Source organism: Solanum stenotomum, chromosome 6, assembly GCF_019186545.1.
Source record: "Solanum stenotomum isolate F172 chromosome 6, ASM1918654v1, whole genome shotgun sequence".
Taxonomy (NCBI): Eukaryota; Viridiplantae; Streptophyta; class Magnoliopsida; order Solanales; family Solanaceae; genus Solanum; species Solanum stenotomum.
The window spans coordinates 37,833,385-37,852,140 of NC_064287.1; the positions used below are offsets into that span (position 1 = coordinate 37,833,385).

The 18,756-nt window shown below is 30.5% G+C and overlaps 1 protein-coding gene across 1 annotated transcript; it reads right to left on the minus strand.

Moving 5' to 3' along the window:
- Positions 1-818: 818 nt before the first annotated feature.
- LOC125868064 (F-box only protein 6) lies at positions 819-6,368 on the minus strand. The gene is made up of 2 exons (XM_049548666.1): positions 6,057-6,368; positions 819-2,213 (listed from the first exon to the last, which is right to left on the minus strand). Exons 1-2 carry the CDS (start codon positions 6,206-6,208, stop codon positions 965-967), a joined length of 1,401 nt encoding a protein of 466 aa, XP_049404623.1. The 5' UTR covers positions 6,209-6,368; the 3' UTR covers positions 819-964.
- Between the last annotated feature and the right edge of the window lie 12,388 nt (positions 6,369-18,756).

Sequence of the window (18,756 nt, forward strand, 5' to 3'; positions counted from 1 at the left end):
TGTACATTTTGGAGTGGCAGCTATCAAAATGAGGAAGCACACATGTATTGGGGGACTATAATAATAATTTTAGACAATTGGAGTTGAATCGGCTCGTCATTTTGATTACTAGTGCAATACTCTCATATAATTGTAGCACTAGAATCAGATGTAATAACTCACACATCGCAAGTGTCAAATGAATGGATTGGGTTGAATTTAGATAGGTTAAACTAGGTTGAGATGATAAATTAGCAAGTTATTGACTTGTTCAAAAGTTACTTAGATTGAAATGCAATTTATAATTCAACTTTTTTTTTAAAATCAAAATTTGAGGCAAGCCTCTTTTATTAAAAACACAAAAGTATAATATGCATGCAGCAAAACAAAAAAAAAAAGGTTTGTCTATTTGTTCTTCTATTATAAAATTTTAATATTTAATAAAAAAATTGTTTTTCTTTATCATAATAGTATATAACATATCAAAAAAATTTAAAAATATTTGACAAATTATATCATAAGTCAATTTGAAATTCAATTCTTAATGAGCCTAAATAGGTTGGACTGAAACGAATTGAACTACTCCATAAATAAGCGGGTCAAACTTGAACATATTGGACAGATTGAAGGGGTTGGGTTATATTATTGAGTCCCCTAGGACTGAAATTTCCAATATTATGTAAAAAGCAGGATTGATTGAAGTAAATTATAAAAAGACACATGCTCCCCATAATAGAACCCAATTCAAATTCCCTTGAACCTTTTAAGGCTGGCTCAATGTTAAATAGTAGGTCTAGCATTGTAGATTAGTCTCCTCAGGAATCAAAAGCTTAAAAACTAAAAGTAGATGTTTATACAAGAGAGTGGTAATAAATTCACACATTCTTTTCTTCTTATATCAGCACAGAAGACTGGGCTGCAAATGATGATTGGAAAAGCTAGTATAGTGCCCTGCTGGGACTACAACTTTACTGGGCAATCCAAATCAAGCCACAGCTGTTAGACAAGGATGAAAAGCAGTCCCACAAGCAATCCATTGCCTCTTTCTCCCACGTGGCAAAACACAACCAGGGACCTTCATCCATTCCCTGCTTGAGAAATCATATGTAACTAGACGATTCATTTGTCTTGATCTTAGCGATAGCATGAGCAAACCTTTGTTACCCAAGCAAGTCATTCGAACGTGCTTTCCATAAAACTCCAAGCACCATATGTTTGGCATTCTGTCAACCTCCTTCCACAAAAGAGTCATCTTTTGCAGTTCCCATATGCACACACAAGTGGCTGCATTCTTTGTCAGCAGACCCACAAGCATTATGCGCCCCCCACATTCTGCTAGTGTATGATCACTCAAATGTAGGGGGGCAGGGATAATGAACTGTTTCCAAACCCCAGTAACCATGTCATAGGACACGATCCCATCAGGGTCCGAGCGCATGAAGTAAAGTTTACTACCGATGGACACTGTCTGTGACTTGAAGTTGAGTGCCAGAGGGAGCTTAATATTCGAGCTCATGATTCCTGGACGAGCCCAAGAGTTATTTCGGGAGTCATAAACTTCAAACTCTCCATCACAACCAACCCAAAGGATATTGTATCCCCCGCCAGCTGATTTACCACACAATGTCATACCTACTGCCACACGGGACCACACCTTAACTGATCTGGCTGGTAACTCTTTGAAGGACCTAGTAAGTGGGTTGCATACATAGAAGCTCCTATGTCCAATATCAAGGAAACAGACAAGACCTCCTGCAGAAGCAACTGGCAAGACTATCAACTTGGTTGGCAGTGCAGGTATAGTAGGATGATGCCATTTCTTCAATGTTGGGTCATACATGGCTCCAGTATTCACGTTTTCATGAGTAATGGTGTAGAACCATGGTTGTGGTTGAGGAACTTGGGCACACTGTTCAGAAAAACTTTGGGACGTCAGCATTGAGTTCCATTTGCGGCAAACTAATCTGAAGCGGAAAAAAGTGGCAACTGGTAGTCTTGCAACAACAGCTTCAAATAGGTCTTCAGGAAATTCTTTCCAAATTTGCTGATCCAAATTCTCGATGGAGCATGAAGCTCCAGTCACTTTTCCCTGATTTCTCTCCTTCCGGGCTTTCTTTTTTGGTGGAGGCTTTCCTGGTTCCAACATCTTGAGATTTTCAGATTTTCCGGCAGTCATGATGATATTGTAGCAACTGTCTTCAGCAGAATTGTCATCAAGATTCAGAAAATAGCATCTGCACATATGCAAAACTGGTTAATTTACATATTTTTTGCCAAAGCTAGAAGGTTTCAGAAAATTGCATTATGCAGTGAATCATGAAATCAATATCTTTTATGAGAAACTGAAAAAGGACTGACCACCCCCCTGCAAGTTAACCTTTAAAGGTAATTAAAAGTTCGGGGATAACCATGGATTTAAATACCTATTTGTTTTCATTTTTTTTGCTTTAACGTGTAGTTTTATCATTATTCATTCATACAACGACACACCCAGTGAAATCCCACAAACGGTGTCTGGGAAAGTAGAATATACACAGACCTTACCACTACCTCGTTGAAGTAGAGAGGCCAATTCCGAAAGACCCTCTTCTCAAGGGCAGCAAATCTAGGTACAAAGGAGACAATAAAAAAAATATAGCAAGTAACAACAAAATAGTGTGATAATGGAAACACACTAAACAACATACTAGGATAGATTATTATAAACATAATTAACACCGAGAATTATAAAAAAAAAAAACTACAACAATACAACTAGTACAATGACAATGACAAATGCCAACCACCGTAAGCAAGACAAGACTACACTACCTACTACTTCATCAAAAAAACACTACACTACCTACTAACCTTCTACCCTAATATGTGTCCTCCACACCCTCCTACCTAAAGTCATGTCCTCAGTAACCTGATGTTGGGTCATATCTTGTCTTATCACCTCTCTCCAATTCGTCTTTAGCCTACCTCTGCCTCTCCTCGTACCCCGTATATAACCAACCTCATGTACCTTCTCGTCAGTGCATCTACCCATCTCCTCTTCACATGTCTAAATCATCTCAGTCGCACTTCCTTCATCTTGTCCACCACGGAGACCACTCCCACCTTATTACGAATATACTCATTTCTAATCTTATTGATCCCAGTATGACCACACATCCACCTCAACATCTTCATCTACCCCACATGCATCTTCTGTACATGGGAGGTTTTGACTGGTCGTCGCTCCGCCCAATACAACAAAGTCGGTCTAACGACCACTCTATAGAACTTATCTTTGAGTTCCGGTGGTACCTTTTAATCACACAAGACTCCAATGGCGAGCCTCCACTTCATCCACCGCACCAATACAATGTGTGACATCATCGTTGATGTCCCCACTTCCCTGGATTATAGTTTATAGACCCAAGATACTTAAATTTGTCGCTTAAATTGGGTGGGTGATCCTCCTGGTGAATAGACCGTAGCCAAACCTGATACAAGTGAACAAATAAAGTATGGGCGCTTGTGAGGAATCATGTCAAAGGAACCCGGCAAAATGACCCGTGACGACTGACGGGTGTTGTAGCACTTCATCAGCCCAATCCAAAATGCTCAGGTAATTGAGAAGATTCCAGATTAGGTAAATATAGGTGATGCGCCTAAACTAACCTTTGTAAAGCTAGTGAGAAGGTTCTATTTTGCAAAACTTGCTTAACTTACTAAGTTCTATTATTACAAGCTTATCTAACTTATAAGATAACCATCAAGTCTAAGAGAACATTGAACATGGAGAACTTTCTCATGAAATTGATCTATTTTTCTCATGTTTCGCCTTTACTGTCAGTTTGACTGATACACAAATTAATACATAGTCTTCATTTTAACCAGACCTGTGTAACCAATATCCTCAGCTTTAGTGGTTCTAGAGAAGAATGTGCCAAAAAAGCATTTACTCTGAGAGTAAGAGTTAGCAGACCTAGTAAACTTGGAAATCATACAGAAATAAACATACTACTAAAAGCAGCATTTCCCTAATTACTCTTCTACGCAACAGGGAACATAACTACTAGTCTTAACATGTGCTTATTCCACCTAATTCACTCACCAAAGCACAAAGTAGCTAACAGATGTATCTGCAAACACTATGCACCTTCATTTCTGGTTATTCTAGACCACACCTGTTGATGTTTACTAATAGGAGAAGAAAAAAATGTTAAAATGCAGAGAATTCAGTCACAAAGATGCTAGAAACCTGCACCCTAGGGTGTATGTGAAAACCATGAGAGGTGCCGGTCTAAATCCTGGTAGATATAAAGACATTAAGGTTTGGTGGGAAGAGTAACCCGGTACCTGTGCTTGAGAGAGGAAGAAGGACCTGATGGAATAGCTGAGTATGCTTAAACTGGACCAGACATCGCTTTTATAAATGATAAAAATAGAAGACAGAGATGCTGGAAACCATAATTATAGTGTTAACGTCACACAAGCAGGCAACCATCTCCAACCAACATGACAAGTATCAACCAGATATAAGCTCCAATAATTTTAAGAGGGTAAAGTTTTTACTTTCAGTTGAAAAAATGAATTTTCAACTTAAATCCTACTAATCATCACCATTGTATTGAGTACAACTTTAGACTCCATCTGCTTATGTTTAACAAAAGAGAAGAAAACAAAGAAGAAAGTTTAGACTTCCGTTTATTCCCATAAGACTCAACTTTGCAATGAGAATGCAAAAAGCTCAAATGGTAGAACCATAAACAACTTCAAAATGGAGGGAACATAAGTTGTTAAATGCACCTTTTGATAATTTCAATACACCCAGGGTACTTTTGTTTGAGCTATGGTCTTTAACAGGCAATTCAGCATGTAAAAAGGAAAATCTCAGACACATTACGTCATTTTAAAAACACAAATGAAATTAAATAGATCCATATAGTGTTCCACAAATGAAAGGATTTAGATAACCAAACAAGTTTTAGTGATCATAATTATAAAATAGAAAAAATCCTGCAAGAGAAACTTGTATCTCATTCCTATATTAGCAGTCCCAGAAGGTGTTAAATTAATTTTGTTCTCACCAAATGATAGAATCTAAGACAGTAAACATAAAAAAAATTTGGCTATATTGCAAAGACTCTTTCTTAGCAAGATAATTGAAACTCATAAACGTAGTTCTCAAACTTGTCATGCTGCAAAACAAAGAGATGGGGTTTGTGCAATTCAAAAACACTACAATACAAATTTTCTTTCTCTGGTGGGGAATGGGCAAACAATCTCTAAAGGACAATTGAACCAAGTTCCTTTGCTTAATCTATATTGTTTCCAACTGCTAGCATTTGAGATACCAACTAACTTTGTTTAAGAGACCATCGATTCACCCAGTGACTGCCAATCCACCAGCTGTTTCAATACAAAAAGTTAAGTCTGGCTGGATTTCGTAGAATCCTTCTTGAAAACTCAACATCCATCTGGAAGAATGTCATTGAGTATTTATCCGATACCATACAGAGCACAACATTACAAATGAAGCAACAAATGAATCATTTAGAACAACACATGTAACATTTTGGATTGGGAACAACAACTTTTGACATGATGATTCTACAAACAAGAAAATACGAGATCGAGTTTAAGCTCTAGCATTGGGAATGATCCTAAAATTATCCTGATACGTGAATGCATAGACTGCACCTATAGTCTTGAGTATCATGCCTACAGGTGATCAGAATACATTAGCCCTTGAAATATATAGAAACACATATAGAAATGCTAGACCTAAAGTTCACAAATTTGATAGTTAGATACTGCTAGAAACACTTACTGAACATAAAAACAGCACACTAACAAAAACAATACAATTCCCCAAAGTTCCAATTCGATCCAGAAAGAGAATGGAATACACCCACAAAGAACAAATACACCCAAACCCTCAGAATAATCATAAAGTTAAAACCTTTACACAAAAAAAGCACATTTTAGAAAGTAGAAAATTTCATATGAATTAGACAGATCGAGAAAAATAGACCCAAAAACCAAAATCAGGGGAAAACCCATTTGAGTAAATAACAAAAGAAATAGAAAAAAATGAATGAAACCTTGGTAGGTGTATAAGTGGTGGCGTTTGAAGATGAAAAGAGATGTTAGGAGCAACAGCAACAAGCGATGATGAAGATGATGAAGAAGCTTGAAGTTCTAACAGTTGTTTAACTTGTCCAATGAGTTGCCTCAGCATGGCCAACACTTCCATGCCCTTCAGGGTCAGGCCCTATTACATTTCTCTTTCTTCTTCTTCTTCTTCTTCTTCTTCTTCTATCTCAAAAAAATCCCTCTTTTTTCTTTGAGGGGGTTTGTTTGTTCGTGTGATACTTATTACCCACTCCTTTATTTACACATCACATAGGCCCCTTTGATCATGAGTAGTATTGACCGTGTACGCAACTTTTCCCCCTTTATAATCATAATCTTTATTCCCAACATTTTTACCAATATAACCTTTCGTTTACAAATCTCACTAGTTTAGGACCTAATTATTTTGATATATGCGAAGTAGTTTATAATATTATTAATGTTATTAGATTTTGGTGTGTTCAGACTCAAAATACATGGGATTAAAATTAGGTATAATTTATTCTAGATACGTATTATTTTCTTGTCCCAATTTATGTAGCATAAATAATTTCAAGTGTCAATCAATTTTTTTACATGCCTTTCATATATTTTAAGTTGTTAATTATTGTAATTTATAATATTTTTTATGTCACTTTTAAATAATATATGTTATTTTGTCTGTCTCATTTTACGTGGCGTCAATTTCGAGAGTCAATCGAATTTTTTCATATGTCTTCTAAATATTTTAAGTTATTAATTATCGTGATTTGTAATTTGTTTTAACGTAATTTTGAAATATATAAAGACTAAAAAATAAAATATATAAATTAAACATAGAAAAGAATAAAATTACATAAATATCGTTGGCCAGAAGCAGACACATCGACCAAGAATTGTCTGCTTTGAGACTCTTCTGTATAATAGTAAAGTAAAGTAATTTTACTCTGTGTTCATATACTTAGATGATTATTATAAGATAAATAAATTAAACAGAGAAAGAGAAAGTACAGCATTCTCATGGGTTACCATTAGCTAATTCTACTCTATAACCTTAATCTACAACTTCTATACTGATTAGTTGATTTTAACTTTCTAGTTAACTTGTTCATATATTATAATTATTATTTTTATATGTAAATAGAACTCGAGTTAAGGAACAATGAATTGATCGACAAGAATAGAATGAATTACCTTTCTTTAACTACCCTTAATACTTATAATAAAATGCTACACGTATATTTCTTTTGCATTATTTAGTGGTGCATTAAACAGCCTTGTTTTAATGTTATTGATAATATTCATTGTGATTTTATAACATAACACTGTAGAAAAAAAAGTAAAATAATGCACTTAAGCTTTATATATTTGTTCTAAAACTAAATGGAGAGTAAAAAGCAAAATAGAGCTTATATTTATTTTCAAAGAAACCTCAAAAGTCAAAGAATGACTCTTTTGTCTTAATTTTTCAAAAAGCCGTTTAAAAAAAAGGCCAGTCAATTTAAATTCATGTACACCCTCCCTCCCCTTTTTTTAGTTGTCGTAATTTTCTTTTTTAAATTAAATAATAATAAAAAAGTTATTAACATTTTACTATGTATTATTTCATCATATTTATGATATACAAAAGATTGTAATTTATAGTACTTTTTATATAGTTTTTGAATATTTAAATTTTTAGTTTAAAATATCGAATTAATATAATCTAATTTAACTTTAAAATAGTCAAATTAACATTCGAAAAGCGCAACTTAACAACTATAAAAACGAAAGAAAGTAGTATATTGTGTTCGAGTTTACAGCCTAAAGGATCTCAATTGAAGTAAATTTTTTAAAAAAATCACTGAAATTTGGAATAAAGCAAACGAGTTTATATTATTCACTGTCCAATTACTTGCATTAATTTTAATAATTCTCCCTTAAATGATCATTTGGTGTGTGAGATATATATTTTTTTTAAAAATCATTCATGTAGAAATGATCCATTTTTATATATTTATTAAATCGTCCGACATTAAACGACTAAAATATTTCTTTAGTCGTGGACTCCTTTTAGCTTTACCAGAGTTATGTGATGGATGTAGTTAATATCTTAGAGTGTAATTTACGTAGTAAATTCATTAAACTTAGTTTTGTATCAATAAAATAACTTTTATCTTTCAATGTCACTAAATTAATTTTACCATCAAAAAATTTGTCACTCTAAAATAATTTTTTTTTTTTATGATATACTAATATAGACAACAAATTTTAAATATTTGTGTAAGCATACCAACATGAAATGAAATTTAAGTATACGGACCAACATGATTAATCTATAGTCTCAACTAATTTATACCGCTTATTTAGTTTAAATAATGCATCCATTTTATTTTTATTTTTGTTAATTCTTTGGATTTCATGTTCTCCTTTGTTTTTTTGTTATTTTTATTTTGAAAGCTTCATATTTATTTTTTCCTCTACCATACTTCACATTTTCAGCTGATTTATGCAAATGTCTCGTCTCAATTTGTATTTTTTTTTTAAATGTAAATATATCGCTTAAAAATTATTCTTTTAGATAATATCACAATCGGATTCAATATTTCAATTATGATAGACATAAATTTAGAATACAAAAGGAAATGAAATAGGAAAGGAACCTTAGAAGCAAGATAAGTCCTCCATGGTGATGATCAACAATTAAATACTAAAAAATTATATGAAGAAAAAAAATTCTTCACCAACTCTGTGAATTGTCAATAGTAATTGGAAAATTGGAGAAAACATGAATTTCTTAAAAGAAGAAGTATTTCCATCTAAGGAAATAAAAATAATTTACTAACAACTTTATAAGATGTTCTGTCTTTGTTTAATCTTCATAGATTCAATGGTTATTAAGTTAATTTATAATACAGAATTTAAGAAAGTAAAGAAGCATTTAAATTTATAATCTTAAAATAAAAATTTATAGAATATATTAAAATATTTTTTAATTTTATGGTCTTAAATATATCACAAATCGCTAAATGGAGAAATAATTTTATTTTTAAAAAAAGGACTAAATAAGGAAATTTTGACAAACATAAGAAATAGAGAAATAATTTCTTTTCAAAAAGGCAACCGATTACCACTAAAATCACTTTAATTATATACAAAAAGCCTTGAGTCATTTAATATTTTTATCCTCCATTCAAGTAATAATGATGGTTTCACTAAAATAGTCATGCATTAAAGCACAAAGATAAACTATATACGGTCTCCACAATTTTATTAGAAAATTACATACACCTACCTAAGTTGAAAGATAGATTTTCCTTTGGTTAAAGAAAGGTTTGATATTCAATATTTGTGGGACCAAAACCTTATTATACATTTGTATTTTTGTGCCATAATTCACCTTATTATGCATTTGTACCCCTATTTCTAAGTCTCTATTCTCTTCTTTCTCATTTTTATATTTGTAACTTCGTATGTACTAGAAATGAAAGTTGGAAGCTTGCTTGAATTCACTTATTTTGAATGTGTTTGGATTGACTTTTAATTTTGATTTATGAGTTAAAAGTAATAATTATAACTTAGAAATTCTTACTTACAATTTTTCAACTTAAAATTTTAATTTTAATTAAAATTAACTGTTTATAAATATTTTATTTTATTCAAATGCTTCAAAAATACTTTCAAAATATTTTAATTTAAAAATAATTAAAATAAATCAATCCAAACATACTCGATTACATGAGTTACAAAAGAGAAAAAATTGTGACAATTTGCCACTAACGAGAATGTGAAATGCAGCAAGCATAATGATACTTTAATATGATGTATTTCAAATATTAAAATGTTTACATAATTCAACATGATGCTTTTTGTTCAACCACCTCCCAACATCATTTTGACAAAATATACAGTCATGTACTCATGCTTTACTCTCCTCAATATAAAGTAGAATTAACCGTGCAACATATGTGTGTATATTTTTTTGGTTTGATTTTGTTTCATGTTAATTAAAAAAAATATAAAGAGAATAAATATCCAATTTTATTGATTTGTAATTACACAAAAAAGTTGACATATTGATTGAATAAATAAAAAATTTGAATCATGACTTATGTACACCTAGCTAGATCTACCTTTTTTTTATAAGAATATATAGATTTTAAGCTTATCTTTATTTTGTTTTTGTTTTCTCTTTAGCTTACCCCCACCCCCCAACCCCTTTATAATTAGAATGTCTACTAACTATTGCTTACTCCTAAAGCAAGTAAATGCACATTGAAAGCATAGGACGTTACATGAGATGCCACTCAAGCAAAGAAATGGCAACATGAGATTGGTAGAATAACCATATTTCCCATAATCAATTTTAAATTCTCAACTAATGGTTGGTAGTCCAAATGTTTGGTATTTAATTATTTGAGAATTATTTACCTTCTTACTCTTCTGGACGTTTAATTTCTAGTTGAAGTTGAAATTTTGAAAATATTACGTTTAGTTTAAATTGTTGGAAGAGTACTATGTTTTTTTATTTCTCATTTAGTATCTATCGTACGACATTCGCTTTGATATGAGATTAAGTTAAGTTTACGTTTTCAAAACTATGTAGATTATATTAGAAAAATTCTCAAATAAAATAAGGATCTAGTTACGCATAACATTGAAGCAAAGCCAAAAGAATGACTTAAAGGAATGGCATGAGGGGGAATTTCTATTAAGAGATACCATCGGAATGATACTGAGGGGTTAATGTAGGTCCAAATGTGCTTGTTTCAGCCTTATTACCTGATCAACCGAAGAGTTACAACGAACAAATGGGAATTTTGCCCGAAGTCATGAAAGCTGAAGATAAGGACTCATCACCTGAAGACACATTAAAAGAACACATAATTAGATTTACAACGAACAAATGGGAATTTGGCTAAAGTATTTTCTTTTGTTAGTCTTAAATAGTACTGGTCTCATTCACCGGTAAATAATTAGATTTTCAATAATACTAAGCAATATACTAATATTCTTATGCTTCAATTTTTTTCTCATTACACTTACTGATTAAATCTTAGTTCTCAAGAGCATTCACATTAATGTAAAGATATGACACTTAAATCGAACTCAACCTCAAAAACTAGCTCATGAAGAAAGGATTGTCCCCATTCATATAAGTAGACCACTAATCAATTCTCCAACCACTGTATAGACTTTTATCCACTCTAACACCCCCTTCACGCCCAGGATCAACTAGACCGTGGATCAGGAGCCCAAATAGAAATAAACCTGGCTCTGATATCATATGAACAAGAAAATAATCATGATTTCTCCCCTAGGATGAAGGAAACTATCTCCTCATAAGGTTACAAGAAAACTATACATGATAAAATACTATAGATGCTAAATATAATTAAAGAATATTCTATATTAATATTATGTAATCAACTATGTATGGTAAGTAGAGATGGTAATTGATGGTAATTAACATCCCTCTCAAATTGATGATGGTCAACAAATTGCCAATAAAGAACTCATGTTGTTTCTTTGTTTTGAGGCATGGTGAAAAAAATCGCATGTTGATCCCTAGAAGAAACATGAGGAAGAGAAATATCATCATCAAAAAAAAAAATCGAACAAAGTGACGATCAATCTCGATGTGCTTGGTTTGTTCATGAAAAATTGAATTTGATGCATAATGTCGATAAAACATAGTGATAAATTCCTGAATTACAAAAGCAATTTGAAACAGAAAATGCTCAAAATTTGATATAAAGTATATGGATCATCTCGAAATCAAGGGATGAGTAGATCTTAAGCAAGAAAGACACCATAGAGCTGATCGAAACATGCTCATGCGTCGGATTACTCGATTTGATGGCTGAAAGTGGTCATAATTGGAGAAATAAAATTATATGGATATGGTCGGAATGATGAGACAACCATATTGAGAAAGAAAATTATATGGGTAAGGTCGGAATGATGGCAAGACCCTACATAAATAAGAGCGCCTATACACAAATCGAATGCGAAAAAGTAGTCACTCAAAAGATGAAACGGTGCTACATAAATCGGTAAAGAACGGTGTTGCACAAATAAGATATGAAAAAGTAGTCACCGGAAAGATGGAACGGTGCTACAAAAATCGAATATGAGAAAGTAGACACCAAAAAGATAGCACGATACTACACAAATAAGATATGAGAAAGTAGTCACCAAAATGATGCACGGTGCTACACAAAACATATATAAGAAAGTAGTCTGAAAAAATGCACGGTACTATGCAAATTAAATATGAGAAAGGAGTCACCAGAAAGATACACGGTGATCCAATTTTTGATAACTTAATTGTTGGCCAGACGAGCGACATATAATAATAGCCGCCCGCTGACCGCAAAATCTCTTTGATTCTTTATCAAGATCGTAGAAGTTCTAATTCCATGAAAAGATATGACACCTAACCCAGTGGCGGAGCTACACTAGGCTGAGGGTGTTCAATTGGACACCCTTCGTCGGAAAAGTACACCGTATATATAAGTAAAATAATACTTTAAATGGTTAAATAAGACATTTCGGACACCTTAAACAATAAAATTTCTTAGCCTAGTGGATTTTTGTTACTCAGCCAAAGTTGTGGTCTTTGCAATAGTAACGTGCGGGTTCGATTCCCCTGAACTACACTTTTTTTCACATTTTCAAAAAACTCCTAATTAACTTCTAAATCATAATTAATAGATCTTTTATTTTTAAAATAATTCAAAAATAATATTAGCTATTAAATTATCTTAAATTAGAGACTCGCAACTTAAAAAATTAAGGGAAAGTAAAGTTTAGTAGCCAATTGATGTGATTTTTGATTTTGTTTTTCCTTAAAAATTTAAATAAAATTCAAAAGTAGTAATTATTTAATTTAAATTTAATAAGCAAATCCTATTTATTTATTTTTTCTATAAAGTTATTAAAAGTGATAAAGGCTCCATATAAAAATTTTTTTAATAAAGGTTGTTTAATTCTACTTTTTATTTTTCATGTCTCGTTGTTAATCATCAAAGGTTCGTGAAGTCTTGAAGAATAAAAGAGATTTCATTCTAAACTAAATTTTCTCTTCGTTGTTTTGTTTGTCCATTCACTTCCTATTAAATGAACATGAATATTAAAGCTAAATATTATGAAGTTTGACTTTAAATTTTTGGTATATCTTTTAATTAAGAAATTTAATCATTAATGTTACATAGTTTGATTTATAAAATTTTAGTGCACCCATTCATTAAATTATTTTTATTTACCTATTCGATTCTTGGACACCCTTTGTGAATTTTCTGCTACGTCATTGACTTGACCTAATTTAACCTCAAAAGCTAGCTCATGAGAGGATGATTCCCCAAATCCATATAAGTAGAGCACTAGTTCATTCCCTAACTAATGTCTGAGACTTTTACCCACCCTAACAATTAATATCTTTGATTCGGAAACTTGTTACATAAAACTATCTCCAAAATCAAGCTGAAATAGCCTCAAGCTCGCAACTCTATAAAAATTAAGAAGTATTTACCATTTTACCAGAATCTTTCATAATCTAAATTCTTCGCGCAAATCATTAAAATTACATATTTAAACCGAGGTAAGGAGTGGAAATGGAGAACACTATTAACTTTTGGTACTATTATTAAACAACCTTCGGATTTAGAAAGCACAATCGCTCAATAATAATATAATTAAATAAAGCTTGGAATTGTTACATGTATAGTACTCCCTCTATTTTATATTAACTGAATTTGTGAGACATGAATACACACATATCAAGAAAAATATTTAAAGACATAATTTATATTATTGTCCTTTGTGAAATCATAAATATAATTTTTTAAGTAATATAATTTATCTCATAAAAAATATAACTTCAATAAATGAAAAGGCAAATATGAAAAAAAATTCAAATATCCATCTTGAACTTTGAACAATTCAATTATTTTGAAAAATAAAAAAAGCCTAAAAAATGCAGTTAATATGAAATAGAGGGAGTATATACTACTCCTCTAGACTTGTTTTCTTATTAAAAATAAATAGCTCAAATAATTGTCATTTTAGAAAAATCAAAATGTATTTGAGCATATTTTTTCTATTTTACTCTTAGTAATAATTATTCTAAAAGTAACAAATATTAACTAATTAACGTAGAAAAATTGAAGTGATATAATACATACACATGCTCTAATATTATGATTTCTTAGATTAATGCTCTTTTTATTCATTGAAGAGAGATTAGAGAAATAATATTTGTTGAAAAGAAATAAACATTATAAATAATTAAAGATAGTAAATAAGAATATAATTTTCAGCAACATAACTTCTTAAAAAAATATATAAAAAATAAATATGACAAGTAATATGATGAAAAGAAAGTAGATCTAGTTACTATAGTTCAAAGTTAGCTTGTGAAACAATGGGACCAATGTAACTATATTAGTATCATAGTATGTCACTGACAAACCATCAATGAGTTTTATAAAAATTATTATGCATAGTGAATTATTGTTGGGTTGTAACTAAAAATGATGATAATTAATTATGAGTCCACTTTGTGTGCCCAGTGAGATAATTCCACATGACCATGCTTTGTGCTATATATCATCTTACCCATGACTCTACTACTCATAACTCCTCTTTATATTTCAAAAATCCACTCCATCATCTTTGAGATTTATTAGATGATTATCTAACCCATGCTTTTCTTGAACACTAATTAATTATCTTTGAGATTTACTGCTAAGTGTTTCTGACACAGCTTTTTTTATTTGGGTAGGGTCTAATTCGTGTGGGCTAAATTACTTGACTAGAAAATGAACTTGGGAAGCAAGTCAAAATATTGTGGAAAATATGTTTTGAATTTATTTTTAACTTGCAAGGTTGATTATCTATAAAAGTATAGGTTGATCCTAAAGACTTTAATTTATTGGCGGAGTCAGAAATTTTATTAAGGATGTCCAAAAATAATGGTGTGTGGCTGATAAAATAAAACAAAAAAATATGCCAGAAATTTTATTAAATGTTTTTAAAAATAATGGTGTGTGACTGTCAAAATAAAACAAAAAAATATTATGCTATTGTAGGTTCAAACCTAGAACACTCCTTCATTCAAGTGGACACCTATTACCACTTCATCAAAGGTATAACTTTTGTCAAGTGTGTCCAACTTTAAATATATATATATATATATATATCATTTAAATGTAGAATTTGACATATATACAACGTAATTTTCTGGGGTGGCTATAGCTATGCCACTGCCTTAATCTATGCTTATAGATCTATTTGCTTATTATTATTTGAGTTTCTTATTCTTATTTTATTTTTTTCCTTCATTCTTTAGTGTATAAATATGATAAATAAATAAAAAGTGTAGAATGAATAAAGAAAATTAAAATTAAAATGAAAAATTCTGTATCAGACGGTAAAGAAGTTAATGACATAGATATGCATTTCTTTCTCTTTTAATTATACACATCAAAGTCAATTGAAATAGACTTGAAGTTTTACATTTTATTGAGACTGATATATATAATTAAAAAAGATATTAAAAATATCTAACAAGAATTCTTTATATCATATGTTAAAATATTGAATTAAAATAAATTATAATTTGAATGTCTAAATGATATTCGATGGCGAACTTAAGGCACTATTGATATATTCAACCTTTCGAATTATTTTTGTTTTTGCATACATATAATATAGTTAAAAGAAATGATGTTAATTGAATTAACAATGCCTGCTTTATATCTAACATCAATGTATTAGTGAATTGGTAGAGTAGAATAGATAGTTAAAATGATGTAATAGTTGAGTAAAGGTACATGAATGATTAAGCGGTGAGTAATGATTTGATTTTGGAGTCTAGGGAAAAGTGTGTATAATTGAAAGAGATACTCCAAATAAATGATGATGATTTCAAACAATAATTACTAAGAATTCTTGTTTTACGTGTGCTTTTCATTACTTTTTGAATCCTTTGGACTGAAATTGATGCTATATTGAAATGACAAATGCAAAATATATATTTTTTTTAGCTGTTCCTTTTTACTTACTCCGTTTGTCCCTAATTACTTCTTCATTTTTTCTTTTATAGTTGTTCCTAATTACTTGTTCATTTTGACAAATCAAGAAAGGACAATTTTTTTTACCTATTATACCTTTAATTAAATGATTAATTACTTTGAAAACTGTAGAACTTTTCATCCACTTCATAATTAATAGGGGTAAAATGGTAAACTCACTATGTCATTAATTGTTTTCTTAATTAGTGTGTCAATTCAAAAGTTGACAAGTAATTAGGGACAGGGGAGTATTATATTTCACAAATCAAAAAAATATAATATTTTTTATTTATTACTCCTCTGTCCATTTTTAATTGTCATGTTGCGCTTTTCGAAAGTTAATTTGACTAATTTTTAAAGTTAAATTAGATTACATTAATTCAATATTATAAACAAAAAATTTAGAAATTAAAAAACTATACGAAAATTACTATAAATTCCAAATTATTGCATATCAAAATGATGAAAAAATACATAGTAAAATGTTAGTCAAAGTTATTATCATTTGACTCTAAAAAAGGAAACTATGACAATTAAAAGTGGACGGAGGTAGTATATCCTCAATTTATTTAGAGAGTTAATATTTTTGAAAAAGGTAAAACCTCTTAAATGAGTAAATTAATTTTGGAATTCTATCAATTAATATGGGTAAAATGATAAATTCGTATATCAATTATTATTTTTTTAATAGATATGTCAAGTAAAAAATAGACAAATAAATAAAGACAGAGGAAGTAGTTTTCAACCCTTTCATCTTTTTCTCCACTATCAACAAAGTACAATTGTTGGTCCAAATTCATACTTATATGAGTTATGAATATTCATGTGAGTCAATAATCAAGGCGGAACTATGGAAAAATGTGCTTAATAAATCATATAAAAAGATAATTTTACTAAGTTACCCCTTAAAAAAAATTCTTGAGAATTTTACAAACAAATATGAATACTTTCAAAAAGAATTAATTGCAAGGGTGATATAAGAAAAAAAATTAATTAGGGCTTCTTGATTTAGTAAGGTGGACAACTAATATGGTACAACTATTTTTAGTAAAATGATCAACTAATATGGAACAGAAAGAGTACATTATAAATAATGTGTAAAAATTAAAACTAACACGGTGATTAAAAAAAAAAAAAGGATTTCCCAAAAAAATATGCTATCCAACATAAAAATATTACATCCATGTAGTTATATTTTCAATTTATTTTTGGAAAAGGATCGGAGCTGATAAATCTCTTAATTTTGCAATTTATAGCTGAGATTAATTATCATAAATTTAGTTGGAAGTGTTACTTAGCATTGGGCAGACTATTACTGAGACCTTTAACAGCGATCCCTAAGTAGCAGAATTATCTGCCACCGTAGGTCTATGTAACCCTTGTGCATGGGTGCATATTATGAGTTTTGTGGTACCTCGTCATTATCTCCCATTATCCAGATCGATTCCTAGATATTGCATGCATGGTCATGTATCTTGTTACTTCAGTTCAGTATTCACCAATTACATGTAATTGCTTTTATTTTTGGTCATTACATCAGTTCATGTATCAATTCAATTTTTCAGTTTATTAAACTTGTGATGCATATCGCACTCAGTATATTTAAAGCAATGACGACCTTATATATATAGTCTTTGCGCCATATATATTGTTTTATAATATAAGTGAATGTTTAGCATGCATCTCACGATCGATTAGTACAACCTCATCAGTAGCGCTTTGGTGAGTCCTCATCTTATGAGGAAAACCTCAATATTTTATTTTATTTCAGTTAGAGTTATTTGGGGAATTTGTCTCAACAATACTCATTTTAGTAGAGACTTTCAAACAGATGTTAGTTATCAACTTTATGTCATGTTCCGATGAACTCCCTTTTTAGTATTAAGTTTTTGTGATTTAGACTTCATATAACTATCAGTCTCAGTTTCCACATTATTTATTTTTAGTTATCCTTTACATGAATATTTTGACATCCTAAATATTCAAATATTTATACATCATTTTCATGACGTTAGACTTAAAGAGTAGGTTTGGTGCTGAACAATTCAGATCACGAGTAAGAATTTTATTTATCTCTATTATTTGGTGAACCCACTTTAAATCGTAAGTATTCCATTCTTTTCTATAGTTTGCTTAAGCCCATAACTATGTTCTAATTATTCATTTTTAAAGTGTCATAAAGGCTTTAAAAATTATATCGAATAATATTTGAGTTATAAATACTCATGTGACTCTATAGAGAACTCATATTTTTATTAAGGAGAATATTTGGTCATTAATTATAAGGGTCGATTGTTATTCTATACATTTTAATTAAAAGGAAATTGTTTTATTTTATACTACATTTTCAAAAGATATTTCTTTTCATAAAATAAATTAATTAATAAATTGAGATATATGGGTGAGGTTGGTAATTACTACGTTAAATTGAGTTGCTTAGTACAAATTAGGGGTGTACATGGGCGGGTTGGTTCGGGTTTTTCAAATATCAAATCAAACCATTTGTGTTGGATTTTTAAATTTATAAACCAAACCAAACCAATAAAACTCGGGTTTTTCAACCTCAGGTTTTTTCGGATTTTTTCGGGTTTTTCGGTTTTTCGGGTTATTTCGGGGTTTTCCGGTAAAGTATTCA